Source organism: Strigops habroptila, chromosome 9 (genome assembly GCF_004027225.2).
Source record: "Strigops habroptila isolate Jane chromosome 9, bStrHab1.2.pri, whole genome shotgun sequence".
Classification (NCBI taxonomy): domain Eukaryota; kingdom Metazoa; phylum Chordata; class Aves; order Psittaciformes; family Psittacidae; genus Strigops; species Strigops habroptila.
Genome location: NC_044285.2, coordinates 20,139,165 through 20,166,395, shown reverse-complemented (window position 1 = coordinate 20,166,395; position 27,231 = coordinate 20,139,165). Strand labels below are relative to the sequence as shown.

At 54.7% G+C, this 27,231-nt stretch overlaps 1 protein-coding gene across 1 annotated transcript in view; it reads left to right on the top strand.

The window, feature by feature from the left end:
• Positions 1–27,231, top strand: part of CCDC33 (coiled-coil domain containing 33) — a 42,727-nt gene that overhangs the window by 6,928 nt on the left and 8,568 nt on the right. The window contains exons 4-13 of the mRNA XM_030498079.2: positions 6,028–6,191; positions 10,548–10,672; positions 12,294–12,403; positions 13,162–13,263; positions 13,416–13,507; positions 13,665–13,785; positions 17,619–17,748; positions 17,855–17,976; positions 18,235–18,306; positions 23,099–23,224. Of these exons, the coding sequence (XP_030353939.1) occupies positions 6,028–6,191; positions 10,548–10,672; positions 12,294–12,403; positions 13,162–13,263; positions 13,416–13,507; positions 13,665–13,785; positions 17,619–17,748; positions 17,855–17,976; positions 18,235–18,306; positions 23,099–23,224 (1,164 nt within the window). The remainder of the gene's footprint in view (positions 1–6,027; positions 6,192–10,547; positions 10,673–12,293; positions 12,404–13,161; positions 13,264–13,415; positions 13,508–13,664; positions 13,786–17,618; positions 17,749–17,854; positions 17,977–18,234; positions 18,307–23,098; positions 23,225–27,231) is intronic.

The following is a 27,231-nucleotide window of genomic DNA, read 5'->3' as shown; positions in this document are numbered from 1 at the left end:
TGCTTGCAGAGCTTTGATTTGCTGAAAGATGATTTTTGGGGGGGTGAAAATGAATGTTTTTACTGATGTATTGAAAGGAAATTACATTCCCTAAATAACACTGAGTAGCTGAGGCTGCTTGGTCCAAAAGTCCTGTTCTCTGCGTGCTTCTCCCTGCCCCGGTGGAGATCTGGCATGGAAATGGACCAGTGCAGGGTGGCAATTCACGTTTTCTTAGCTAAAATGGAGAAGCTAGATCCTCAAGAGGTTTTTCAAGCTGCTGCTCCATTTGCTTATCCCTAACTCTTTGGGTGCTCAAAGGAAACGCAGGCAGGCGGAGCAGTTGCTAGCACTAATTCCTGCAATTTCAGTCATCATGTCCCTTTAAGTGTCAAATAACTGCCTTGACGAGAAAAGCAAATGGGGTTAAAAAGAGAAAATTGCTCCGTTTTAAGAGGTAGGGGGGAGGAAATTGCACTGATGCTGCTGATAAATATAGAAAGAGTAGAACTCTCCTAATGGAGCAGACGAGGTGGTGCTGGGCTGCTGGCCCATTTAATTATTTGACAGGTGAATTGGGAGTTTTCTGCATAAATGGAAGGAAAATGAATTTGGCAATTTTTATCCCAAGGGGATTCCCGGCCAGCGGCAATGATGCTCCCCAGGGAAATGGGCTTGAAGTCGGCATCCCTGTGTGCCCACGGGGGAAAGCATCCTTCCTCCCAGTGCTCTAAAACCACCCTGTGATCTCTAATGAGCTCCCGCAGGGTCCCCTCGAGGAAACAACTTGCTTAAAAATAAGAATAATAAGAATATATCAAGCTCAGCCTGAATCCAAGGGAAAAATCCCTCCATCCCTGCAGCTGGCTGGGAAATGGGAGCAGAGCAGCGGTGTCTGCCTGCAGCAATGGGGTTACTGGAGCGGGCTGAGGCTGGCAGGATGAAACGATGAATAAAACAGTGTTTGCTTTCCTGCATTGCTTTTCTTCCTCTCGCTTTTGTTTTGCTGGGGATCTACAAAAGGAGTTTAAGCACTCAGGTTTTTCTTTGGAGGATAATTTGAACCTGCTGCAGGAAGGTGTTGGGAAATACCCCTTGTAATACAATTGGGTTTGCTTGAAAACACAAGCTCGGGCTGCCTCGGGCCGTTGAGGGGCTGAAGTTCTTCAACCATATGGCTGTTTATCTTAGGGCTGTGTTTTGTGTTGGAGTCTAGAGCCTTTGCAGGGGGGAGAATACGCTTGCTAGCTCCTAGAAACCATGTGCGCGCCAGCTCCTTTCATTTGGGAGGCTGACGGCTGTTCCTTTTGTACTCACCTCTGTGTCATCCTAGAGGCTATTTTTCAAGGGCAAGGGCTTCTAGGGGACTGTGTTCTCCTCTCATCCCACACCCTGCAGCTGCAAGGCATTGGGGAGCAAAACCTCAGAGGGAGCAAAGCATCCATGGCTGGATCTACCAGGATAAAAACCCACGGATGAGCCCATGACCCTTGCACTGCTGCATTGTGCAAAAGCCCCTTGCTTTGAAGGGCTGGCATCCTACTGCAACCACATCCCTGCTTTGAGGGACCACGGTGCTGGGGATGCCCATCAGCGCAGCTCAGTTCTCCTGTCCCCGGGGTGGGAGCAGGGGTCGGAGGAAGAAGAGTGCTGATACTGTTTTAATCTTCCTTTTAACTGTAATTGTGTTGGGCTGGCTCCCCCGAGCTTGTTCCGGTAGATGTGTTTTTCCCAGCTAGATTGCTTTCCTTGTTTTCCTCATTGGAGACAGGCCGGGGCCTGTGTCATGCCAGCTCTGCATTAATAGAGCCTCAAATGAGATTTCACAGCCTCAAATCTGATTAGCGCCGAGGCTCCGGTTGCTTTGGAGAGCGGGGCAGACAGCTGAGGAGCCATGATGTTTGAGGGGGGTGCAAACCCATACGGATGTGGGATGTCACGTTGTACCCTGACACCCTGGGCTTGTGGGGACTGACACAGAACATGGGGACAGCAGGGCATGGAGCAATGCATCTCCCACCCCTAGAAGTCATGAATTCCGGGTACTCGACTGTCCCTCACACAGCATGTTGGGAGAAGGTGAGTCTGGGCAAAGCATCTGCATCTGCTCACCCATCAGCCACTGAGTCCTTGCTGTAAACCCACATTTCACCCCATTTTGCTGCCTGATGATGTGTAAAATCCCTCTCTCTGTCCCAGTTCTCTGCTCCTGGAGGTGCGTGCTTGCTTGCTATTGTGATGAAGCTATGATGGGCCGCTCGTCTCTGTTATCAGGAGATGCTTTGTGGCATCCTTGGTGCGCTCTTATATCTCAGAGCCCTGAGGTTCAGCCCTGAGAGGTGGGTGGATCTACTAGGATATACCAAGCGACACCTGAGGATGCAGCATCCTCAGGCTGGCCTGGCTCGGGGACGTCCTGGCCACACTCCAGCCCTACCTTGTGTTCAGATGTCCCATGGTGCTGGAGGTGTAACCTATGGCCTCATCCTGCTGCTTGTTTAAAGCCAAGTGGCACTTTATTTCCCATCCTCTTGGCTGCCAGGGAAGGGGAAGCAGCTTGCCGGTGTTTAGCTGCCGTAAGGAGGCTTAAAAGGAGCCTGGGGAGACATCACATAGGAAAACTCACACCAGCCTCAGTCCATCTTTGCTTATGGAGCCTACTATTATTTTATGGAGTCTCAGGAGGAGGATAAAGCTGACACATTCCCAACAGCAGCTCATAAATTGCCAGGGGCAGGGAGGAGCTCGGGGCTGTGAATGCTCCCACCATAGAGGAGCAGATCCCTCCTCCTGCAGCAGCAGCATCACTCCCGACTTTAGCAGAGGCTGGGAGGCTTGTGGGGCTCCCTGTGAAGTACCAGGAGGGTGCTAACCCTTCTATGGCAGGGCAGGGACCGGTGTCTTCTCCCGCATAGCAGTGGCGCATCATCCCAGGGAGCCCTGTAGTACAGCCCCATGTGTTCACCTCTAGTCTTGTGCTGCTCAATGCACCTGAGAAATCAAATCTCCAGAAGAATCCTGCCGGCACCGACCTCCTGCTGTGGGCAGGGGTGAAGCTGGGATGGAGGACTCCTGCAGGACCATGCCTGGAGGTCCCTGCTGGCTCCCAGCCCAGGCTGTCATCCCCGAACTAAACACTGGGCTCTTGAGGCTATTTATGTCTTGTCAACTCGCAGCCAGAAGCAATTTAATCTTGGCTGAGCGCTGCTGTAGAGAAGCTGTCTGGGCCCCGATGCTTCTTTCCTGATGATAAAGAGTTGATAGGAAAACAAATTAGGATGATGGCAGCTCCGGCAGCCCCGTTAATCAACCTCCCCACAACATTGCAGGCTGAATAATGAGTAATCAGCATCGAGGATGCTTTAAGGGTGGCTTGGGGTTAAGGTGCTGTGTATGATCAGTGTGAAATGCTCTGTAGGAGTCAGGGGATGCTCCAAGGGACTTTAAACCTGTGGTTAGAGCCCAGCTGAGACCCTCAGGAATAAGGGAACTGTGTTTTTCCTCCACCTCCCCAAGCTACAGGTTGCAAACTCCTGGCTAAGAGCACTTGGCTTCACAGCAATGGGGAAGTTGTTCTTCCAGCTGAGTAAAAGAGCTGCAAAACAAGAGTAGGCTCTACCTGGACCCTCCTTTCTGGAAGGAATACTGAGCTTCCTTCTGGCTTTGAGTAGTGACTGGGGTTTATTTTAGTGGTTAATCACAGCCTTGCTGAAGGTTTCGGGTACCAGTTGCCTACAAAGCCTGGCATTGTTCGTGCCTGCTATATTTAAATCGTTTTGTTCTCCTGCTGAGCTTTACTTAGCTTTACCCTCATGCATTTTCCATCAAAACCTCTCACTAATTGTCATGCTGTAACCATTGTAGTGGTAAAACCTTGTTTTTTCAGGGAGATGTGAATATAAATGGAGGGTATGAAGGTGTGAGCTAAGAAACCTGTGTCTGTTATCTGGAATGTGAAAAAAAAAATAGGGAAAATTGACCCGAAATAGTGAGCTGGAGCTGTAAATAAGGGTGTGGGACACTGATCCAGCATCACAGCTTAGGTCCTGAGTTCCACCAGCGAGCTCAGGTGTGTCCATGCAACTCAAAGCAGGGTTGTTTCCTGGCTCAGCCAGCTGGAATTCCTCTGGATTGGGTTTTTAGGAAGTAATTAGGGTGCAAATACTCCCTAAAACTCCAGAGCTGGAGCCTGAACAGATGCTTTTGTGGAAGGAGAGATGGGTCTCCAGGGAGAGCATCCGTGCCTGCACTCCTGTGCATGCTTCCTGCCTGTATATCCAGCATCCTGCCTCTTGGAAGGGGCTTACACCCAAGTCTGTGCTTTCATCCTCCTTCCCCCAGCTCCATCCTGCAGTTTTCCCTCTTTGCCAATGCCAGGACGGGGCAAAATCACGCCCCCCCTTTTCCCTCCCTCTCTGGCAAAGCCTTGGGAAGGCACAGGGACAGGCTGCACTGTGCTTTTGGGGGTGCAGTGGGAGCTGGGGTGCTGGGGCAGAGTGTGGAGCTGCTCTGGCTGCCGCAGGGCGAGCCTGTGCTCGTGGGGGTTGACCTGACAGCCATCATTCCACGTCAGGTTAAGAAAGCCTGTAATTTCCCCCCTCCATCAGTGTTGCTGGGTGGGGGGATAATTGCCATGGAGCTGGAGCCAGGGTGGGAGTGAGATCCATCCACTGAGCAGGTCGGGGGATCCTCCCTCACTTTGTGTGTCTGCTCTTTTGGTCCCTCTTTCTGGCTGTCACGGATGCAGAGCCCGTCCCCAGCACCCACCCTGAGCTCCAGCTGGCTTCTGAGCTGACAGCAAAGAAATAAGGGCAGGGGGGGAAGGGAAAAGCTGTTTTCAATGTGTTTTCCAAGCTGTTGGTGGTCAGAGCACTCAGGTTTCCATCCTGCACGCAATCCTCACATTTGGGCTTACATCCCCCATGGTGGCAGGTCACCTCCACACTGCCAAGCCCATCACCATCAGCCTCAGGAGAGACAAGGGAGAGGGCTTAGGACAAACCAGCCCCTCATTATGGAGTTCGGAGGCAAAGCCACGTGTCGGAGGGGATTTGCAGGCAGCGGCTTTGAGAAGCCCGCGGGGATGTTGATGGGCTGGAGCTCCTTGCTCAACCCCAGGAGGCCAGCGGGATGCACACAGGATTTGCTCTGCAGGCTCTGAAGTGGTGCAGGGTGGCTTTTAACCCCTTGTAGCCACAGCACTGTGCAGTGTTAGATGCATTCATGCTGCATGCTGGCCAAGGCGAGGATGCAGCCGGTGGGGACGATGCTGTCTCTCACTTGGAAGGGGTGTGATGGGTGCAGGGACAGTCCCCCCATGTGTGAGGAGCGGCAGCTTGCGGCTCTGCTGCTCCTTATCACATCAGCTGGTGGGAATTAATGAGCTGGGGAGGGGGAGCTGCCACACTCGCCCCTTTTTCCCTCCCTGGACTGGGCTGAGATCCCAGTTCCTGCAGGATCCCTATGAATTGCAGAGATGTCTGGGCTGGAGAAGGGGGAGCGGGGCGAGTTGTTCACAAGTCAGAGGGCTGGGAGGGGAAATGAAGGTGGCTTAGGTCATAGAATCATAGAACCCCAGAATGGTTTGTGTTGAAGGGACCTTAAATCTCATCCAGTTCCAACCCCCTGCCACGGGCAGGGACACCTTCCACTAGAGCAGGTTGCTCCAAGCCCCTGTGTCCAACCTGGCCTCGAACACTGCCAGGGATGGGGCAGCACGCTGCTGGTGTCCTGCCGGGGAGCCTGGCACATTGTGGCCCTGCAATGGCATGGTGACATCCACAGTGCAGAGCCACAGCTAGGCACTGGGGACAGGGAAGAGGCAGCTGTGACGGGGATGTACTGGGGACACCACCTCTTCAGCTTGTTCTCCTCCATCCAGGCTTTCAGCATTGAACAGGAGACACGTTTGGGTCATGGAGATGTGCTGGGGATGTCATGTCCCCCATCTGGGCTCCCAGCATTGAGCTGGGATCATGGGGATGAGGTTGGATGTCAGGGACATGCCTGCACTCCCCACCTCGATGTCTCTCCCACTTGCTCCAGCAGGTATCCACATCCCCTGCTGGGACAGAGGACCACAGCCATGTACCGGTGGCCAGGGGGGGCCATGTGGCCCGTGTGGGGAAGGAATCCATCACCATCATCTTCCATGGTGCCAGCAACCTGCCGGCCACACGGGAGGGCCAGGTGCCATGGCCATATGTCGTTGTGTGAGTACCCAGCACCCGCGAAGGGGGACAGTGGGGACACAGAGAAAGGGTTAAGGAGCTGTTATTAACCTGTACAAGCCTAAAGGAGGGGGGAACCTCTTTACTGGCACATGCACAAGCACCACCTCCATAGGATGCTCAGTGTGAGGAGAGGAGCCGGGATGGGAAAAGGCAGGGAATGGGCCACCTTGGCTTGCATGGGCATCAAGAAGAAAGCATTCCTAATATTGAAAGTACAAAATGATGTCAAAGAATCCACAGGGCAATGCTGCCTGGATTTCAGGATGATATCACAATAAATAAAAGAGTGTTTTAATAAATAAAACAGAATGCTTGGGTAAGGAGAACTTGGCTCCTCGTGCATTATGCATGTGCCAGGGGACTCAATTAGCCGGTCAGGCTTTGGTCTGTGTTAAGAGGGAGGCCGCTCTGCTCAGCACTGCTGCAGGGTGAGCCCACGTTCCCAAAGAGCCTTTCTAGGAGGCAGAAAATCTTTGGCATTGCTTCCCTGGAAAAGGGGGGAGAAAGTGGCTGTCAGTGGCTTCGGAGCATCACCTCACTGTGGAGCTGCGATTTTCTGGGCAGTGCTGGGCAAGCTGGTACCCAAGTACCAGCGAACAGGCCTGGGGCTCATCCACTGGGGACAATCAGCCTGGAAACATCTTTTCTGCAAGTGTGTGGAGCAAACTGTTGCTTTCTGGGCACTTTCCAATGCAGAGACCCTCAGCTCTGCAGTGAAGGGGGTCCTGAGGCCTCTCGGTGTGGCACAGTGTGCAGCCCCATGATGCCTGGTGCCAGCTGCATCCCGGAGTCTCCTGGGCAGGAGGGATGCATCTCTCCATTGCAATTTTGGCAGCCAGGGCTGGCTGGCACCCGCAGCCCGATGGGAGCTGGATGGTGTGGGGCTGGCAGCCCCCACTGCTGCCCCTCCATCACCCCTTCCCCTCTTTCCCACCCTCCCATAACAAGGACCTGCTCTCAGCCTAAGTAACTCCACCGCAGGAGTTGTCTCTATTTCCATAAACCAATTATACCCAGATGATCTCAGGAGATTTAAACATCAATATCCTAAATGATAGCACGAGGGTGGCGTGTGATTGTTGCATCTCTCTTTACATTCTGGTGCTGCTCCATCACTGCATTGCCATGGTAACGGGGGAGTGATGGAGGGGAGGGTGGTATTAGGGATGCAGGACACATGAGGGGCCTTTTAGTAACCATAGTGAGGGAGCCAAGGCAGAAGGGAATCAGTTATTATTTTTCAGGGCACTTGCTTCTGAAAGAGAGTAGCATTGCAGTTAAAAGGTGGGGTTTATAGACGGAAAGGGGAAGCAGTTGGTGGATGGGGACCTGATGGCAGCTGATCCCCCCCAAAGTGGCTGGATACCACCAGTGGAGCCAGCCTGAGCTCAAACCAAGCATCACGAGAGCATCAATCCCCAAAATCAGGAGTGGGATGGGAGGAACTGAGCAATCCCATTCCCACCAGCCCTTTGTGGCTGTGCCCAGTCACTCATGTCTGGACTTGGCATCCCACATCCATAGTTGTGTCCATCCACTATCCCTGCTCCATAGTCATGCACATCACTTCCAGCTCTCATTGCAGAGGATCGGGGAGGGAAAGGCTCAGCAGAGTGAATTTGAAAGACCTCGAGGAGCAGGAGAGCCTGTGTAGGCATCCAGATAGGCTTTGGCTCATCCCTGCCCCGGAGAGGATGGGGTTCCTCCTCCAGGGATGCTCTGGGGATGAGGCAGCGGCCTGACTCTGCTCCTCATCCTCTGAGCGCTGAGCAAATCCCCCCTCCCTGCTTTCAGGGGCACCTGTCGGCTTGCTCCGCATCTTCCTTTCACTCACAAATTGCTCCTGGACCGGTGTGATGCAGGGATGACCTTGGCTTGCTTTGCAATTAACGTGTTTGCAAATAACAGCACAAAGAGACTGGCTCTGCCCAGCTTCTCCTCCACATTGAGTACCACAAAAGCACCTCCTCGCTTCTTCCATTCTGCTCTTCAGCACCAAGAAACTCAAGGTCGCTGCTGAATGCGCCATCTGCTCCCAGCCAGGAGAATGGGGGCTCCAATGTCAATGGGTTTGCTGTGCAGGCAGTGGTCCTGGTTGTGGCGTGGATGGGATGCTCCACCTTTGATGGGGTTCGGGCGTTCCTGCAAGCAAAGTCTTCTTGCTCTGCCATGTACCTGGAAATAAACTGGGGCTCAGCTGATAACCCTGGAGCAAGGCGGGTGGGAAGCGGGACTAAGCGGGGTGTTCGGTGGTCCCCTCCTTGCCCCAGTGCCTGGCTTAGGTCACGGTGGGATGAAGATGGACCCAGGGTTAGAGGGTCAGCAGCAATGTGAAAATGGGGTTTCTCATAGGAGAGAGGAAATGACAATTCTCCCTTCCTCATTCTGAGTCTGCTTGGCAATTGCTCTTACACCTCTGCCCCAAGCACAGTGGTGGGGGCAGCGCTGCCTTCTCCAGGGCCACATCCTGCACCATCACATAAGCAACGCTCTGGATATTGGTCTTGCAAGCCATGGCCATGCTATACAGGGGTTTTCGTGCCTGCACCACCATGTTGCCACTGCAGGGATGTCAGCCCCAAGAAATAACTCACCCTGTAGAGATGATACCTTCTGATGCCAGATAGATAAATATTTAGGCTGGGTCTGGCCCTTTGCTGTGCCCCGGCTGTCGCACGCAGCGCTGTGCTGCGTGGCACTGTCCCCACTGCTGCAGCTGAGACATTGATGTATAATAACTCCCCGGGGGCGGCCGTCTATATCTTTATCTCTCATCGCGGCAGTGGGTGGCTGGTGCATCCCCACATGCATGGCAGTGTGAAACGCCTGCCCCAGCACAGGCACAGAGGGATGATGAGCATCAGAGGAGCATCTCGTGGCCCATCCCTGCCACATCCTGCCCCAAGGCGTGTGATCTGCGGTGCCTGCTTGCTGGAGACCCCATCTCCTGCCCCTCCAGGTGTGGGGTGAGGAGGAGACATCAAACCATCTCCCCTCTCTGCCATTCCTGCTGCCCCCAGCCTATTCATTTGATTCTGAAGCACATCCCCATGTGTCGTGGAGGTTTTTCCCACCCCCCCTCCCCACTTCACAGCTCTTTTTGAATGCTCTCTCATCCTTAGGCAAGTCTATAATGAAGGGGGCCCAGAGCAGCCTGTTCTCACCCTCCTCCTCCTCCCACCCCCCAGCCCAGGTCTGGCTTCATTCGGACTCCAAGCACGTTGCTGGTAGAGCAAATCCCCCACAGAGCTCATTACTAGAGAGCCCGTTTCCTTTCAGCCCCTCCACAACTGGTGCCAGCCCAATGCTAATTCCCACCTGCCAGAGCAGGCCAGCTCGGCTCCATCCCTCCGGGATGCAGGTGGGCTTCTCCATGGGGAAGGGAACACGTGGGAGATGGGAGAGGATGTCAATGCAGCACGGCTGAGGGTCCATTCAGCAATGAGAGGGGATGGAGGTCTTGCAAGCATAGAGCATCCTCCCATCCATCTGGGATGAACTTGCTTGGTCCCACGACTACCTGGAGCTCACGCTACAGCTGGAAGAGCCTTTATCATCTCCTTTCCCCAGAGCTGGTGTCTCCAGCTCCCAGCAGTGGCAAAGTGCCACCATCTGCTCTCAGCCACCAGTGCTCTGGCAACTTATCCCTAAGAGCCATGTTGGCTCTGCTCCAGCAAGAGCTTTCCTGGAGGAGCCAGCACTGGACACTTTATCATCTTCATATCCAGAGCAACCCAATGACAGGGCTGGGGCATCTGTGTCATGCTGACCTGACACCACATCACCCTCTCCCTTCTCCCCATGGTCAGGGATGGAGAGGACTTGAGGTCACCATGGACCACTCTGCCGTGGTCTTGGGATTCCCAGGATAACACCAAGAGGCTCACCGGGCAGAGGAGACCCCCTAAAAGATCTGCCAATGAGAGAGGGCATTATTATCATTAGCCAAAGTCATGAGGAATTGTTGATCAGTTGATACAAGTGGGAGGAACAACCCCAAACCAGGCCTCCACCAGCACAGATGAATTACCCAGGGCCCATGGCTGCTGTAATTAATGCTCAGCCTCGTTATGTGCTGACTTTAATGATGGCAGTTGTTAGCATTCAATCTTCTCCTTTCCCAGCATCCTCCTCCCTGTCCCTTCATCAATATAGCACATAATTAGCCTCTGGGGTCTGAAATAGCCTTTTGGATAAAAGGGGCTGAAAACCTCTTTTATCCAAGGGTTAGCTGTGCTGAGCTGGGACAGTGCTCATCCCTCTCCCAGCTCCCTGCTCACACATTCCCCTTCCACACCCAGCAACCGGCCTGTTTCACCTCCCTTTTCCTCCCAGTGAGACCAGCAGAGGGGATGAGCAGAAGCCAGAGGCCACCCGTGCATCCTCAGTGCCCACCCATGCACCCGCCTGGGAGGAGGAGGTGACGGTGGAAATGGATGCTGAAGATGTAGGCTGGACAGGTGAGAGCATCGGGGACCGTGGGAGCAGGGGTGAGATGGGGCTCATCTCCTCAAAGGGTTAATTTGGGGATATTGGGGAGCCCATGCACGCAGGCAGAGCATGGCTGTGTTGGGGACCAGCCATGCCCTGAGCCGTGCATGGCTGTGGTGGCTTCAGGGTAGGACCAGGAGGGACGTGCCTCCAGCTGCAGGATGGGGCAAGTGACAGTGTCAAGCTCCAAAGCATCCCATGGGAATAAGCATGAGGTGAGAGCACCCTACATCTTACCCCACTGCCACCCTCACCCCTTGTACGGGTTGGACCCATGTCATGGTGCTGTTACTCCCTGCGCTGGGCTGCTAAGTCTGTAGTTGTAATAAAACTCATGGCATTAGGGGCTGGGATTTGATTCTAATCACACCCTTACAAAACCAGCTGTGGGAGCCAATCTTCACATCATGCCTAATCCCATTAGGCCCTGACCTATATGAAATTGAGGAGGTTTTGATGTACTTCGGACCTGCCCCGTGCAGTACTGGGACAGATGCTGGGACCTCCACATCCCCTCTCATCTGCCTCCCGGCATCCTCTAGGTGTTCAGAGATGTTCATCCCCCAGATGTTGAGACTGGAGGTGTCATTTCCAGGTGCAGCTCACAGCTTTTCTTGCTCAGAAATACAGTTTCCATCCTTTTTTTGCCCATAAATAGTTTCCATTGGTGGAGCTGCCAAGCATGATCCATCATAGGTGATGAGTAGCAGAAAAGCCACTTGTCTCTCGCTCGACCCCTGAACATGCTCCCTGGTGCTCTTTCCACAAGGAACTCGGAGAAAAGGGAAATCTCCATGTAAAGCAAGCACTTGCTGGAAAGCAGGAGCTCGGGAAAGTGTGGTCCATGCTTTTATCTGGTCCATCATCTTCATTTCGGGGACACACACAACCTGTGGCATCGCCAGGTTGGCCAAGCAGGAGTTAAGGCGGGTGCCTCAGCACTGTCATTAAGCTGGGGGAAGGGAAGCCCAAGTCTTGATGGCAGCATAAAGAGAGGGCGGTTTTCCCTTCCATCAGCTCCTTTTTTTGTCATAAAAGGCTCCTGGTGCTTGTCAACTAAATTGCAGCTTTGCTTTAAACTCAGGGAAGAGCTGGGGGTGCCAGCACCCATGGGCTGATGCTGCTGTGCTGAGGAACAGATGGGTACCAGGCACCCCGGAGAGGACAGGGGTCCACCATGGGCTGACCCGGGGCAGGGATTGTACCCTCGGGGTGGGCTGGAGATGGGGAGGTGGATTAGATGGATCAGTGCGAAATCCTGGCTTCCTAGATGGGAATCTGAGCTGCACTGGTGCCAGTTGCTCAAAGGCTTTGCTTTCCTGGGAATGCATAGGGAATGCCCTCAATGGCTCCTGGGCATCCATGTGTGTGTGTATAGAAACTCAGGATGGGTGTAAATCCTGTCCCTGTTCACCCCACCATGACCTGTGAGGGGAAGGGGCTGCTGAGAAAGAGTCAATCCCCCCATCATCTGTCTCTTCATCACCCAGACCTTTCCCAAACCTCTCCCCATTAGTTCACCCACTCTCCCCTTCCCCAAATCCCATGGCCAGCCCCACTCCTCCTGACAGCCGACCCTCTCCCTTCCAGCCCTGACTCTCACTGTGGCAGACAAAGCCACCAAGGAGGCACTGGGGACATTCCAGCTGCCGGTGCGGCACCTCCAGCCCTTCCAGCCCCACCGCTGCAGGCTGGTGCTGGTAGGTACAGCGCCTGCCCCTCCATCCTCCTGCTTATTCCTGCTTATTCCTTGGAGGCTCACCAGCTGTAGCTGGGGGTGGCAGGCAAAGAGAGCCTTGTGTAACGGTGTAATCCCGGTGGGAAAACCGAATTTGGCTAGCTGGGGAAGGTGCACAAAGAGGCTTGTGAGCTTCCTGCAAGGTGAGAACAAGGCAGGCCTTGTGCGGGGCTTTTTTCATCTCTCTCCAGTGGGAAAACGCGGAGGAAAAGTGACGGGATTGCAGGCTGGGAAGTGCTTTCACCCTCAGCATCCTGGGGAAGGAGATGTGGGACTGGGCTTTACATCAGAGCATTCGTTACTCAGGGACTGCTGTGCCTTAATCAGTGCAGGCAGGTCCTCAGCTGCAGAGAGAAGCTGCTTCCTAAGCCCCTCAGTGGGCCTGTCTCCATCCCAATGTGTTAACAGTTTGGACTGGGTTTTGATGACTCCCTGTATGGCTGAGACCTGGCAAACTCACTCAATAGTTCCCCCAAATCGGGCTCCCCTGCGCTGTGTTTGGCAGAAACAAGTTTCCTCTTCCCCGCGCAGAGATTGGGAGCGATTAAATATTTAAATGCAGTAGGATTTATTATATTGATCTTTTCCGGGAAGGCTCAGGGGGACTGTGAGCTTTCATCATCAGTTGGTGCTTCATTGTCAGCGCTGGGCTGTCTGAGCACTCGCCTTTGGTGGCCTTGACCCTTCCTCCTCCTATGGTTCACTCTCCTTCTCAAACAGCCGAGGACACAGGACCCTGTGGGGACGGTCCTACACGTCACCATCACCCGCAAAGGGAGCTTCATCCCTCACTGTCACGGATTGAGCTACGTGGCCCTGGAGGTGAGAGGCAGTCCAGGATGAATGGACCAGAGCATCGCGACTTGGGGAGGATGCTGCTGCATGTGGCCTCCTGCTCCAGTAGCTGTTGATGCTGATTTAGGGCAGCTTCTTCCCCCTCCCATATCTTCTGGTCCCTCACCATGGACCCACAGGTGCTGCTGCAGGGACTGTCAGCCCCTTTGGCCACCCCTCCTGGGCCCCTGGTGGCTGTGGCCAGGGTTGTGACCAATGTTCAGGAGTACAAGTGAGTGATGGCCATGGGGGGCTGTTGGTGACATGGGCGGGGGACACTGGGCTTGGGACAACCCTGGTGCCATCGCCCCTATCCCATGGTGCTTGGCTTGCCAGGAGTGGATGTGGTCCCACACATGCTGATTCTCCTCTTTTCCATCACTTATCAGGCACCGCAGGGAGAAGTATCCCACCTGCTGTCCCAGCATCACCCCCACCACCATCACATTCCCAGACCCTCCAGCAGCAGCCTTCTGCATCGCCCGAGCTGCCAACCATGGCTACCCACAGGTACAGGCCTGAGCACATAGAATCATAGGATTAACTCGGTTGGAAAAGACCTTTAAGATCATCAAGCCCAACCTTTACATCTGTTGAGATGCACACCCATCCGCTTGGGTACCGATGAGCCCACCTCCTTCAGCAGGGAAGCTGAGAACCCCATGATTTAGGGACAAAGTGATGCTTTGAGCATCAAACACACAGTCCTTATACCCACCTAGCCCTGCCTGCAGAAACTCACAGGCAGCTCCTTGATTGTGCCTTTGTCCTTCATTTTTCCCCCTGCTCTGCTCTCGCCTCCAGCTCGAGTGCTGCCTCTTGAAGGCAGAGACCTTCTCTTCCCCGGGCCTCAAGTACCACTGGGAGAGGTAGCAATGTACATCATCAAAATAGCTGTTGCTAGGGCAACGTATGCTTTAGGCATCATCGGGAGCAGGAGGGCCCCGCTTTTGTTCCTGTGCCCTGCCAAAAACTGGTGAGGAGGGAGAGGCAAGGGCCTGGCGGGATGCTGGGGCGGGGAGGAGGTGTGATGGGGCACCGTGAAGCTGCTGCCCTCCAAACCCAGAGCTGCTCCATCCCTTCGCCTCTGAATAGCACCAGCCACAAGCGCGGCGAGGGCAGATGTCCAGGTGCCCTGGAGGGATGGCTGCAGCTGGTCCTGCAACCAGTGCACACACGTTTCCCCACCTCGCTCCTCCTCCCCCGTGCGCTGAATTTAGATCATCTCGGAGCAAAACGCCCCAGTATCAACACGTTCAGGGAGCCCATACATAAAATATTACCTAGAGGAGGGCGGGCAACTGCCACGTGGCCCAGGAGGGGGGGAATTACCATAAAAATCATTAGTGCGTTTCATTCAGTGCAGTAATTGTTGGTTTATTGCTTCCCCCCCACACCCCTCCACCTCCCTGGGTTGTTCTTTGCAGGCGAGAGGTGGGGGGAGATTCAGGGACCCTCTGCTTTGGATCTGCACCCACTTGGGGTCCCCCTGCAACCAGCACCCCCAGCCCCAGGAATGGGTTTGGAGGATGAGCAGATATGAGGAAAGGAATTCCCACGTGCTTATCCCTGTGTTATATCCCCATATCTCTTTGCTGTAGGATGCAGCATCCCAAGGCTGCGGCTTCCCAAACAGAGCAGGGATATTTCTCTCCTCTAACCACAGCCGAAATGCATTTCCTGTGGGTTTCTGTGGATAAATACACACACAAACCCCTGTGAAGTTGTGGGATGAGCCCAAGCCAAGCCCCACAGCCCTGGCAGAGGCAGCAGTGCCAGCACGGAGCTGTGGGAGCCCAACGCGGGAGGACGAGTGATTAAACCTGGCCATCTGGCCTGCGTGCATGCTGCTGCCTCCTCCTCCTTCTCTTCCTCCTCCTCTCCGTGCCCACATGGCTCTGCCTGCCTTCGCACATCCCTGAGGATGCTCTCCCTGGGGATGCTGCGTAATGTCCTGTCTCCTGCCTCAGTTTCCCCACCTGTAGGATGCGGTTCCTTCCTGGGGAGGATGAACTCCTAAGGAAAGGTTAAGGGGAGGCTGGGAGGAGGGAGCATTGCTGCTCCAGTTCCAGAGGTTAATGGCTTTCCCTGAGCTAACTCCTGGGCAGGCTAATGGGATTCGATACTCCTGCCAGCCCAGCGTGTCCTCTCGCCTGTCGGTTTCCATCAGTGTCTGCAGACAACGGCGCTTGGGTTCACCTTCAGCAGGGCACCCCTCTTACGTAGCGGGGTTTCAGTGGTGGTTAACCCTTCCCTGCCTGGTTAACCCTTCCTGGCCAAGAGTTAGCTGAGACCCGCACAGACCCACCTGCAAGAACTTCCTGGGGTGCTCTCCTTGGGCCAACTGCCCCTTTCTCACCAAAACAGATGGGTTATAGAATCATAGAATCATAGAATGATTTGGGTTGGAAAGGACCTTAAGATCATCTAGTTCCAAGCCCCCTGCATGGGCAGGGACATGCTGGTGGCAACGGCAAATCCATGGGATGGATGAGCACTGGGCTGTGCCTCCTACTGAAAGTCACACTGCATCTGTCCTCCCAGCACCAAGCTCAAGCCTTTGTGATGTTGGTCCCCTCTGAGATAAATCTCCTTTTGGGTTCTTCTGCCCCAGTTTAACCCACTTTTCTGGAGCTTCTTGCTGTTTTCTGGGGTCAGACAGGCAGCTGTGAGGACCAGAGCATGGCCCCATCCCTTGGGAAGGCAGGAGGGATGCTATGAGCTTGGCCACCTCTAGCTCTACTCATGCCAATGATGCTGCCTTTGAACCAGCCTTTGGGAGATGAGCTGGAGTAGCCAAGAGGGATGAAGGCACCTCCTCCTCCTCTGCATCCCCTTTGTTGTGTTTCTCCAGGTGGCCCTTGGCAGAGGCGGTTGCTGTGCCAAGACGTCTGCCCAAATCAGTGCACTGGCTCTGATGCCCTAACGCAGAGCATCCATCTGTCCCACTGAGCCGGTGGGAGACAGCCAGGCCCTGGCAAGCATTCCCTGCCACCCACCCCCAAAACCGGGGGCGGGGATCGAGAATGTCATCTCCCATCCTTGCCCTGGTGAGAGGAGCCATGTGGGCTCAGGACCTCTGACAATTGGGGTCAAATTCACAATCTGCTCCCACGTTTGACTTTTCCCTTCCCTGCTGAGGCTGAACCAGCACCAGCTCGCAATGCTTTGAACAGGGCCATGCCATGAAAAGTAACTGGAGGCGGCTTTTGGTGGGGTTTAGGAGATTTCCCCCACCAAATCGGGCTTTGTGAGGCTGATGGAGCAGTCCCATGTGCTGGGATGTGGGCTGGAGGGTGCTGAGCAGCATCCGGCTGCTGGGAGCTGCCCCTGGCCGTGTGAGTTTTCCCTAAGGATTTCCAGGCACAGACTGGTCTCCCTGCAGCCAAAGTGAGCTGCATCCCAGCTAGAAGTCCCAGCTGATGACAGGAAGCCCCTGGTTGAGAGAGCCAGCACAGTGCTGAGCCAGCACTAAAGTGATGCCCGATGCAGCCCAGCATGGAGGTGTTTTCGGGCTCTGAAGCATCCCAGCCCCTCACTCCCTTTGCTAACAGCCCCCATGGCTGGGTAATGCACTGCTGCGGGTCTCCGAGGCGCATAATGCCCATTAGCATCCCAAACACAAGCAGAGGGACACCCCCCCCTGCTCTTCCACCCTCCCCAACAGAGCAGAAATGTGCTGATGCAGAAAAGCCGATCAGCGTTTCGTCCCTGCTGGGCGATGCTGGCCGAGGGGATGCAGTAACAGCATTAAACAGGAGCTGCTGTCAATAACTCTTTGGCGCTGGGCAGCCAGTGTTAGAGCTGACCTTTGGAGAGCTGGAGGCAAAGGGGAGCAGCTGCTGGAGGGGATGGACTGATGCCATTTGCAACGGCCCAGCACAGCCCAGGGGATAAACATATTGCCCACTGTTCAATATCTGTCGGGTGAGCTGGACCTGAGCCGCAAGCAGGCGTTTGGGGTCTGTATATGATCCCTTTCCTACATGTGAGCACCAGGTTGCCCAATAGATATCTAAAGGCTCACCCTGGAGTCAGTGCGGCTCATCCGCCAGGCTCTTCCCACCACGGGTAGCTGGTCCATGTGCTGTTTTCCTCCTCTGGCTCTGCAAGGGGAAGATGCTGGCAGGGATTAGCCAAAAAGAAGAAGCCAAGCTTGAAGACCCAGTGAAAAACAGTCCAAGCAACTGGGATTCAGGGTTGCTTTGGAGCCAGGGATGAGATACAGCTGCACAAGTTGTGCTTTTCTTTACTCCCGTCTCTCCTCTCTGTTGTCTCTCTCTGCTTCTTTATCTCTAGAGAGAGAAGGTATCTGAAAGATAATTTTCCTGTTGTCTCCTAAGATGTCCCGAGCAGCCGGGCACCCAGAGCAGCCAACCTGGGACAGCTCCTTCCTCTTCCAAGGCCGGGATGTGGCCACTATCTTCTCCGAAGACACCGCCTTGGCTATCGAATATTATCCATACAAAGCCAGTGAGTCCGGGACCCCACTGAAGATGCTCTCCCTCATCCCTGGGTCTGGCCAGGGACACTCCTGGGCTGCCATGCCTCCAGCCAGCTGCTCTTGCCCCTTCCCCAGTGTGGGATGCTCCAGGCACCCTTGTTCCTGTGGGATACTCGGTGCTGCCTCTCACTAGCCGTGTATTCCGGGAGCTGGCGGCACGGAGTGGCGGGATGCGTGTGGATGGCCTCGCCATGCAGGTGAGCTCAGGGTGATGCTGGGCAGGGTGGCACGGTGGTGGTACCTATAGGTGATGGTCCCTATAGCTGCTGGGATGGTGGGATGGAGATCCCACCTTCACATCTGCATAGGCAGCATGGTGCAGAGGCCCGAGCATCCCATGGGAAGATGGGGTCTCTGCTCTGAAACTTAGCTCTGGGCCTCTGAATGGCACCTGGGTGATGCCAAAGCCTCTGAAAGCTGCAGTAGATGCTCTGACCCTTCTTCTGCCTCCCCAGGGCACAGATCTCAAAACCACAACTGGAGCCATCCCGACCGTGGGGCTCTGCCTGCAGCTCCTTCGATCAGAGGTGAGATGCTGGGGATGGAGAACACCAACGCAAGCAGGGATGGGAACAGGGACAGGGCTCTTTAGAGCTGTTACTCTCTCTCCAAACCTCTCACGTGGGCATCAGCTGGGCTGGATCCGGGTTTTATCCCTTGTGCCTGTTGTCTCAGGGCTCTGGATTGTGTCACTGGACAGCTGGAAAAAGCAGCATCATTCTTACCCTCACACATCCACCACTTTCCCAAGGCTCTTGGCATGTGCTCGTATTCCTGGGACGTTCCAGCTGGAGGCAGGGAAGCAGGCAGGGCACAGTCTGGGTATTTGAGAGAGGCTGTTCGCCGTCTCAGTGCAGAGAAGGGCCAGGCTGGTTAACCACGGTGACAAATGTCCAGCTGTCTTCATCCTTCAGCGTTTGTGCTCCCCAGGGATGTCACAGCAGGGAGGGAGTTTGGCTGCTTTTCCCATGGAGGAGAGAACTCCGCTAACCCTTGGCTCCAGGACTGTTCTGTGGGCAGGTTGGGATGTGGCCATGAGCCTGATCAATTAAATTACTGCAGCCACCAGGCTCTGCTCCCATCTGCAAAGAGAAATCCTGTCCATAACATGAATGTGGGACAGGTCTGGATGCTGGGCTGGTGACCGCATCCTCCTTATCCCCAGGGAGCTGCGTTGGGGCCAGGGCCGGCTGGTGGGGGGCTTTGCAGTGATTGCCCAGGGGGGTCAGCGGCAAGGGGTCTGCATGTGATGAATTATCCACATGGGTGTCACTAAGTGCAGAATTAATCCTTTTGCTTCCAGCTGGCTGCTGCACTAAATTATCACTCGCAGTCATGCGGGAAAATGCTGCGGAATTCATTTAGCTGATTATTGTTTTGATCTGGGAGCTGCGAGGGGATTTCTTCTCCTCTTCCCCAGCCTCTCCCTTTCCCCCCTCCAGCCCTGTCTTCCCTAATATATGTAAGAGAGGGAGTGGAGACAAAAAGCAGGAGAGCCAGCGCCAGCCTTGGGTCCGCATCTGGTTAATTCATCTCACAGCAGAAAGATCCAGAGTGATGCAAATCAATGAGCGATGCTATCGAGCACGGTGAGGGCAGGTTTGGCTCCTTCTGCCTTTTCCAAGACCCTTGGTCCTTCCCTGGAAGTCGGGATTTTCTATGGATGATGGCCCAGATGGCTGCCTGTGATCCCCAGCACCCTGAAAGCACAGCCTGGAGGGCAGGGGAGATGTTGCAAGGGCAGAGCTTCTCTCCCCCTTGAGGCAGCCACAGGTTTCAAGGGATGTTGAAAGCTGGATTGCCAAGTCCTCAGCTCATGGATTAGTCCTGAGTTCAGCTTTAGGATGGCAAGAAGGAGCCAAATGGTGGGCAAGAGGCAAAGACAGCAGCAGCATCCCTGCCCATCCTGCCCTGCAGCTCTCCCCAGCCACTTGGCAAAGGAGAACAGATTCACCAAGCTCATCTTGTTTCTTTTCTTATTCTTTATTTTAATGCAGAGAGCTGAAAATGTATAACCTAGATTGGCTGGGCTTTTTATAACAAACAACAGCTAAATAAACCCTGGGCCATCTGTACTCCATGGCGCACCAGGAGACAGGCATAAATCTGTGCCCCCTCTGCAGGGATTTCACCAACTCCTACCAAGGCTCTGGATGCTCCTGAGCTTCAGATGCTCACATCAACCCTCCACACCAAGAGAACGACCTCAGCACCACAGCTTTCTAAGGATAAGGGGCTTCCCGTAAACAGGCAGGGTCTCAAAACACTGCTCCATTTGTAATAGCCGCGGGGAAAGGGTTTGGAGCAGCTGCTTTATTAAAAGCCAAGAGCCCTGACACCAGGGCTGAGCAAAGAGGAATCGTGTTATCCCAGGGAAAGGGCAGTGCTGGGTTGCAGCCACCCTGGTAAAGGCACCGAGACCCCCTGGTTTGCCTCCACCCAGCCCCTTTCCCCCCTGCCTTCATCCCCCTGCGCTCCCTCTCTGGAGCCCAACCAGGAACAAAAGACTTTGATCATCTCAGGGAGACAAAGAAATCAAAGACTTCAGCAAAACGCCAGCGTTTGAGCAAATTAACAGCTCAAAACGGGTTGTAGGCGGAAAACCTGCAGCCGACTGCATTCACCTCCCTTCCGACTTCATCCACCTCCATACCAGCCTGTGGATCAAAGCAGGGCTCCTGTTTTCCCTTCCTTCTTCTAGTCCCACCCCAAATCTGGTGTCTTACCCAGGAAAGCTGAGTTTGACCATGAAATAACCAGTGGCAAATTCACGTGCAGGCGCAGCAGGATGTGGTCCCCGACGTGCCCAGGGAATGCTGAGCCCCAGCCAAGGGCTGGGAAATACACACCGGAGGCATCTTTATTCCTAAGGGATTTATTCATTGCCCCTGTTTTTTAACCGGCCTTGTTTTACACCTTTTTTTGGCACGACCTTTGCTCAGCCCATTAACTCGGCACTTGGGACCTTTGGGATCACCTCAAGCCTTTGCCACCCGCTTTTGCTCCTGTCACTCGAGATGGGGTCTGGGGACGTGGTGACAGCCTCTGATAGAAAGGGAAAAGCTGGAGCTGTTTTATTCCAGGCAAGGGGGAAAAAAAATCAACAGGCTGGCTATAGCATTGCCTAAACAGCCTTAATTTATGTAATTGCTGCCATTTAAAAGCAGAAGCAGATCGGCGCCTGGTGTAAATTGTCACAGCGCTGGGGTGTAAGTTGTCACCGTGCCAGCCCCGCCATCAAACCCCCTTTTGGGCTGGCAGAAAGACGGGTTTACACTTGCGTTGAAAAGCAGGGAATTGCCATGTGTTTCCCGTTGTTTCAGCCTGTCTGGATGGGTTGGTCCTCTGTGAGCACCAAAATTGAGGGTTGCATCCCCCAAACCCCATTCCAGGAGATGCAGGAGCTGGTGAAAAGCTGGTTTAGGGGAAGCATCTTCTCTCCGTGAGCCAGTAAACCTTCTGAGGGCTTTCAGCAGAGCTGAACTGCTCTTGCTTGCCAGCTTTTGATTGACACCTGCCAATCAAGCACAGAACCCCTTCCTCTTCTTGCATTGCGGGTTACGAGAGGCGTTATGGCATCGCTGCCGGCTGGGAGCTGTGTTATACAAGGAAAGCCGAGCCAGCGAGGATCCAATAGGAAAAAAAAGCAGGGAATGTCTTTGTTAAGGAGAACTTGTTGGTTTCCTCCTGCCATTCCCAGGGGAGTGTTCAGGGCAGCGCTAATTGAATTAAGAGCACGTGTGCTCCAGCGAGCAGCTCTCCGATGGGCCGCGGTGGTGGGGCCGGGCTGGCCATGGCTCCGGCACGGCACGGTGGGCAGCAGCTGTCTGCCGGCCCCTGTAATTGCAGACAGAGCCTAAACTGTTGCATTTTGCATGATGTTATTCCCCATGGAGGGGGAGAGTGGTGGGGCGGGGGGCAGCTTCACCCCGGCTTTGATGCTGGAGGAGCTGGGTTGAGGTCGAGGCTGGCGGCATAATGAAATGCGGCGGCACAAGGGATGCTGATGCTGATGATGTTAATGAGGCAGCAATGGGGAAGGGCACGAGGATGCCTCTGGACACCTCCTCAGAGGGGAGGGGTGCTCCCTGCTCTCATTAGCTGCACTAACCAGGCGAGGCTGGGTGCAGGCACGGAGTAATACACAGTGAGGGCCACTTCACTGCTGCCCATGCCCACAGCTCATTTGGAGAGGGAGCCCAGCCTGATTGCTCATCTGGAGAAAGGAAGGGAGCATCTGGGAGGTGGGGAGGCAGGAGGAAAACAAGGGTGGTGAAATAGGTGGGTGCTGGGGTGCTGTGCCTTGGTGCAACGATCCCAGCAGCAAGGCTGGTCCCCATCACCCAAACCTGCCCCCATACTGGGAGCCGGGATGGCCAGACCATGGAGAGGGTCCCTGTGCATGACCTTGCTATCGGAGGCGGCAGCGAGCAGCGCACGCACTCCATCGTTTATTCCATTAGATCCAACTTCCCCCTCTAAGTGGATTAGAGGGGAGTCTATAAAAGCCAGGCTGGTGGGAGGAGACCGGGGTGCAGAGCAGGGAAATGAAGGGCAGGGAAATCATATTACTGCTGCCAGCAGCTTCTGGCAGGGGGTCTGGCACGAGATGCTGCTGTGCCGGAGGTGCCTTATCCGCCAGGCACCCAGTGACCAGCAGCACAGTGGCTTTTAGCATCCCTTTGCACCCACAGGACCTGGGCACCCACCTCCTGCCTGCCCCGGGAAGGGGAGAGATGGGCTGGGCTGGGCATAGACCTGCTGTTTCCGCCTTGAAAAGAGGAGCTGAGCATGGCCAACCCACAGCTCTTTCCCATCACGCTGGTCCTGGTGGCATATTGGGGATGTGGCTGGTGGGTCAGGGGACATAGAATCATCGAATGGTTTGAGTTGGAAAGGACTTTAAAGCTCATCCAGTTCCAACCCCTGCCACGGGCAGGGACACCTTCCACTAGAGCAGGTTGCTCCAAGTCCCTGTGTCCAACCTGGCCTTGAACACTGCCAGGGATGGGGCAGCCACAGCTTCTCTGGGCACCCTGTGCCAGCGCCTCAGCACCCTCACAGGGAAGAGCTTCTGCCCAAGAGCTCATCTCAATCTCCCCTCTTTAAGCCTGAACCCATCACCCCTTGTCCTATCACCACAGTCCCTGATGAAGAGTCCCTCTCCAGCATTCTTGTAGGCCCCCTTCAAATATTAGAAGGTTGCTATGAGGTCCCCACGCAGCTTCTCTTCTCCAGGCTGGACATGTGGTGGTGCCATCTCCTTGTCACTGTCACTGCATCCATCCATCCTATAGACCATTGCCTCTCCCTCCCCAGAGCCCAGCGGCGTTCCTGACCCCATCAGGCAGCGATATTCTCCCCAGCCTGGACCCCACCACTGGCAGCACACTCAAGAGGGGCAAAGAGCTGCGGGCAGCCCCCGTGAACCCACTTTATTGTCAGGTAAGAACCCACGAGAGTGGGCAGTGATGCTGTGCCAGCTGCATCACCCTGCCAGCCCCCCCAAAGGCACCTGTAACAGTGCAAAACTGGCATAAACCCCCGATTTTAATCTCTCTGTGTGTTGTGCCCATGGAGGGGTCTTTCCATCAGTGCCGACATCCCTGATTCTGGCTGGTTTGGGGGTCACAGGGACTGGAGGGGAGACAGCATCCCATCACCTTGCTGGGGGCAGCCTGGATGCACCAGCTTCGATCTGATCGCTCAATCCCAAATCCATTTAGCAAATTCTCTCCTTTTATGGCTGTATTCTGTTGGGAGACCCCAGGCACCTCCAGCTCATACCTTTTGGCTCCATGAAAAAGAAAAAGCAGCTGCTCTCCTCCTCCTTTGTGTTGATAAATGGAGCCCTTGGATGGATTTAAACCCAGCCCTCGTGGTCCTAATATCTTCCTGTACTTTAAGCCATCTGGCTTCAAAAATAACAGGTCGTTAAACCCCAATTCTGCTTATTAAATAGCTGAGAGCGAAGGGGGGGAGAGAGTCTTGCACTGCCCAAAAGCCCAGTTATTTCCCCATCAGCAGCTGCCCAAACCCCACCTTCACCCTAATCCCTGTCCCTGTGATTCAGGCTGCAAAGCAGGAGGAAAATTAGCAATCAAATAACAGCCATAAAAAGAAAAATACAGAGCAGCTATTTGGTTTTCCTCCAGCTGTTTTAATTCCTCCACTGAGCTTTATGACTTCCCTTTCTGTGGTTGCTTTATGCCCAGGCTAATGGAAACCCATAATGGGGCGTGAGGAGGCGGGTACCGCAGCACAACCTCAATGTGATGAGGATGCGAGGGCCAAGTTTGATGGACTGAATTACCCCGGGGCTCCAGAGAAAGCCAAACACCCTTCAGGAGTCTGCCCTGGCATCACTACATGGTCTGTGTGATGTGTTTTCACCCCTGGCTTTGCTCTTTGCTTGTGCTGATGCTCCAAGCAGCCTCAAATTCAGCTCACATGAGCATCCCTGCGCCGATACAGCAGAGAGGGTGGGAAGTGGCTTGAAGGATGCTTCCAGCATCCAATTTGAAAGCCTGAGTGGGGCAGTGAAGCCCAGAGAGGGTTTGCACAAGCCCTGCCCAGCCTGAGCAGGCTAAAAAGACTAGAAAGCATTGCTGGGAGGGTTATTATTTCCACACACACACACACCCCCAAGCTTTGACAGCGGTTTTCTTCCTTTTGCTTTTTTCTTCCCCTATAGCACAGATTATTTTCAGTCCACTTGCACTGCGGCGCAGGGGGGTTGCTTGGGAAGGCCTGGAAAGCCCATCTCCTGACAGCCCTGGGAATCAGGGCTGACACCCCACTAATGGAGCTTGGTGCAGGAGGGAGTCGGGACATGACAGCCCCCCCGGCAGCAGCTCTGCTCTGGGGGGGAGCAGGCGGCTGATCACAGCCCTGTCACTTCTCTCCACTCCACTCCCACTGATCAAACCCGGATCCCCCATCCCTACCCTGCGGCTTTTGAGGTCCTGCTTGTTAATGCCTTCATTAAAGACAGGGGGGAGGATGAGGAGCACAAAGCGATGAGGAATATTATAGGAGATGGGGTAACCCTGCCCTGTCCCACAGAGGCAGAAAAGCCTCTGGGTTTGGGACATTAGGCTCCCCCCTTGGGCTTACCAAGGTGTCAGGCTGATTTCTGCTTTCTGACTCTGGGCTGGGGTTTAGGCTGGGCTCAGCCTCACTGTGTTTTCCTACCCTCCTGCCCTCTCACTGAATAGATTTGTGCCTCTCTTACTAGTCGATGAATAATTTACAAGCAGCACTTAACGATTAGGGCATCATTTTCTCCAACCTCTTCAAACATTTGCTGCTTCTTCCAGCCTTTCTTTCCCTGCTCCCATCACCCACATTCCCCTGAGCTGCCAACATCAGGGGTTTACAAGCCAAGGGGCCTCTTGTGGGGCTGGGAGAAGTAAATGTCACTTGTTCTTTTTGCCTTACTGGTGTTTTGCTCCACGTGTGCCATCAGCTCCACCACATGAGCCCCAAAACACATTGTGTCATGGTAGAACAGGCAGCAGGGGTGGGGAGCAGGATTTCTTGCTTGCCAGCAGCATTTTGGATCCTTTGCTGGACCCATTTCCAGCTGTTGGGTGGAAATGGGTCCAGCATTCCTCCAGGAAGCTTCCTCTGAGGATGATGGGGGCTCCTGTGCCTGCTGAGCAATGTCTTCTACCTCAGTGAGCTGAGAGGGGGCTGGTACAGCACTGCTGAGCCCAGCGATGCCTTGGGCCTGCAAAGGGCAAGGAGAGAGAGGGGTGAGAACGATGAGGGTGCTGTGAGGGTGAAGGAGATGTGAAGGTTGAGGATGCTGCAAGTGAAAAGGGTGCTGCAAAGGTAGAGGGTGCTGCAAAGGGGAGAGGGTGCTGTAAGGCATGAAAGTGCTGCAAGGGCCAATGGGTGCTGCAAGGGCCAATGGGTGCTGCAAGGGGCAAGGAGGATGCAAAGGATGGTGATGCTGCAAAGGAAAAGGATGCTGTGAGGGGAGAGGATGCTGCAAGGGGAGAGGGTGCTGCAGGGGATAAAGATGCTGCAAGCGGGTGAAGATGCTGCTGGGGCCGAGGGTGCTGCTGGGGCCGAGGATGCTACAAGGGTTGAGGATGCTGCGCGGGCTGAGGATGCTGCGCGGGCTGAGGATGCTGCGCGGGCTGAGGATGCTCCACGGCCGAAGGCTGCCGCACGGCCGAGGTGCTCCAGCCCCATCTAGCGCCAGCCCCGCCGCCCTGCCGAGCCCTGGGTGCCGGCCGCTGGTGCCGGGGCTGGAAGCATCCGGGAAGCAGGCAGGAGCGGGGCACGGCTGCGCTGAGGATGCGCCGCTCTGCGCTGCCCAGGGTGAGGTGGGCACCCATGGGTGCGCCAGCACCCCGGAACGGGGCTCAGCGCCTGCTTCTCCTGTGTGGGGCTGAGTGGCTGCGACTGCGCGGAGTATGGAGCAGGGACCTCAGCACAGAGCCAGAGCAGGGGAAAAGGGAAAACTGGCAGCAAAACACCATTTTCTGTGTGTTTGGGGGGTGTGTTGGCATATGTGCGCCCCTGTGTGTCCTGCCCCAAGGCAGTCCTGGCAGCACTGCTAAACCCTCAGTGAAGAGAGCACTGACGGGCTCATCCGTCCTCCTTTAGTGGCTTCTCAGCCTTTCCTGGTGCTACTTAATGAAGGATGGGACCTGGGGAGATGCTGAAGGTGGTGGGTGCTGAGAGCAATGGGTGCTGAGGGCAACGGGTGCTCTGGGCAGTGGATGCTGCACGGCTCTGGCTGCTCTCAGCACAGTGGCTTGGAGTGTTGATGGATTTATGCTCACTGCTGAAGTGCAAAGGGCGTTTTATCAGCAAATCCAGTCAATCCATGAACACACATGGAAATAGATGGCAATAACCTCCCTTCCCAGGCCAAGGGCAAGTCACAGCAGCCCATCATCAGGTTTGCTTGGGGTTTACCCCTAGGAAACCGCTTGTTTTTCATAGCTAGGGGATGAAAATGCTTTGAGAGCACTTTAAACATGAGGCTATGGGGGTCCCAGGCACAGGTTTTGAATGGTGTGCTTGGAAAACAGACTCTTCAAGGAGCTGCCAAGTCTCCTGCTGGCACTGGGGTATTCTAGGGATATTTCTGCACTTCTCCACATCCCCAGCTGTTGGAAATGTGTTTATCCTAAAACACAGATGAGAATGTTTTCCCAGGAGAAAAAGAACCAGCAAAGACCCAGCGGGAGCCCCGTGGTAACCTGTTTCCCTCATATTTTGATATCAGGAGCAGACTTTTTTAGGTCTGGCCCCAGCCTGTGGTCACGGGTGTGCAGCAGTGCTGGGGGATGCTCTGCTCGATGCTGGGAGCACAGACCCACCCCACGAGGCTCTGCTGACCTCTCTGGTCACCAGCAGCAGCAGGACATCACTTGGGAACATCACTTCAGTCGTTCCCATCCCTCCCGAAATCATCTCCGTTCAGCGGGATG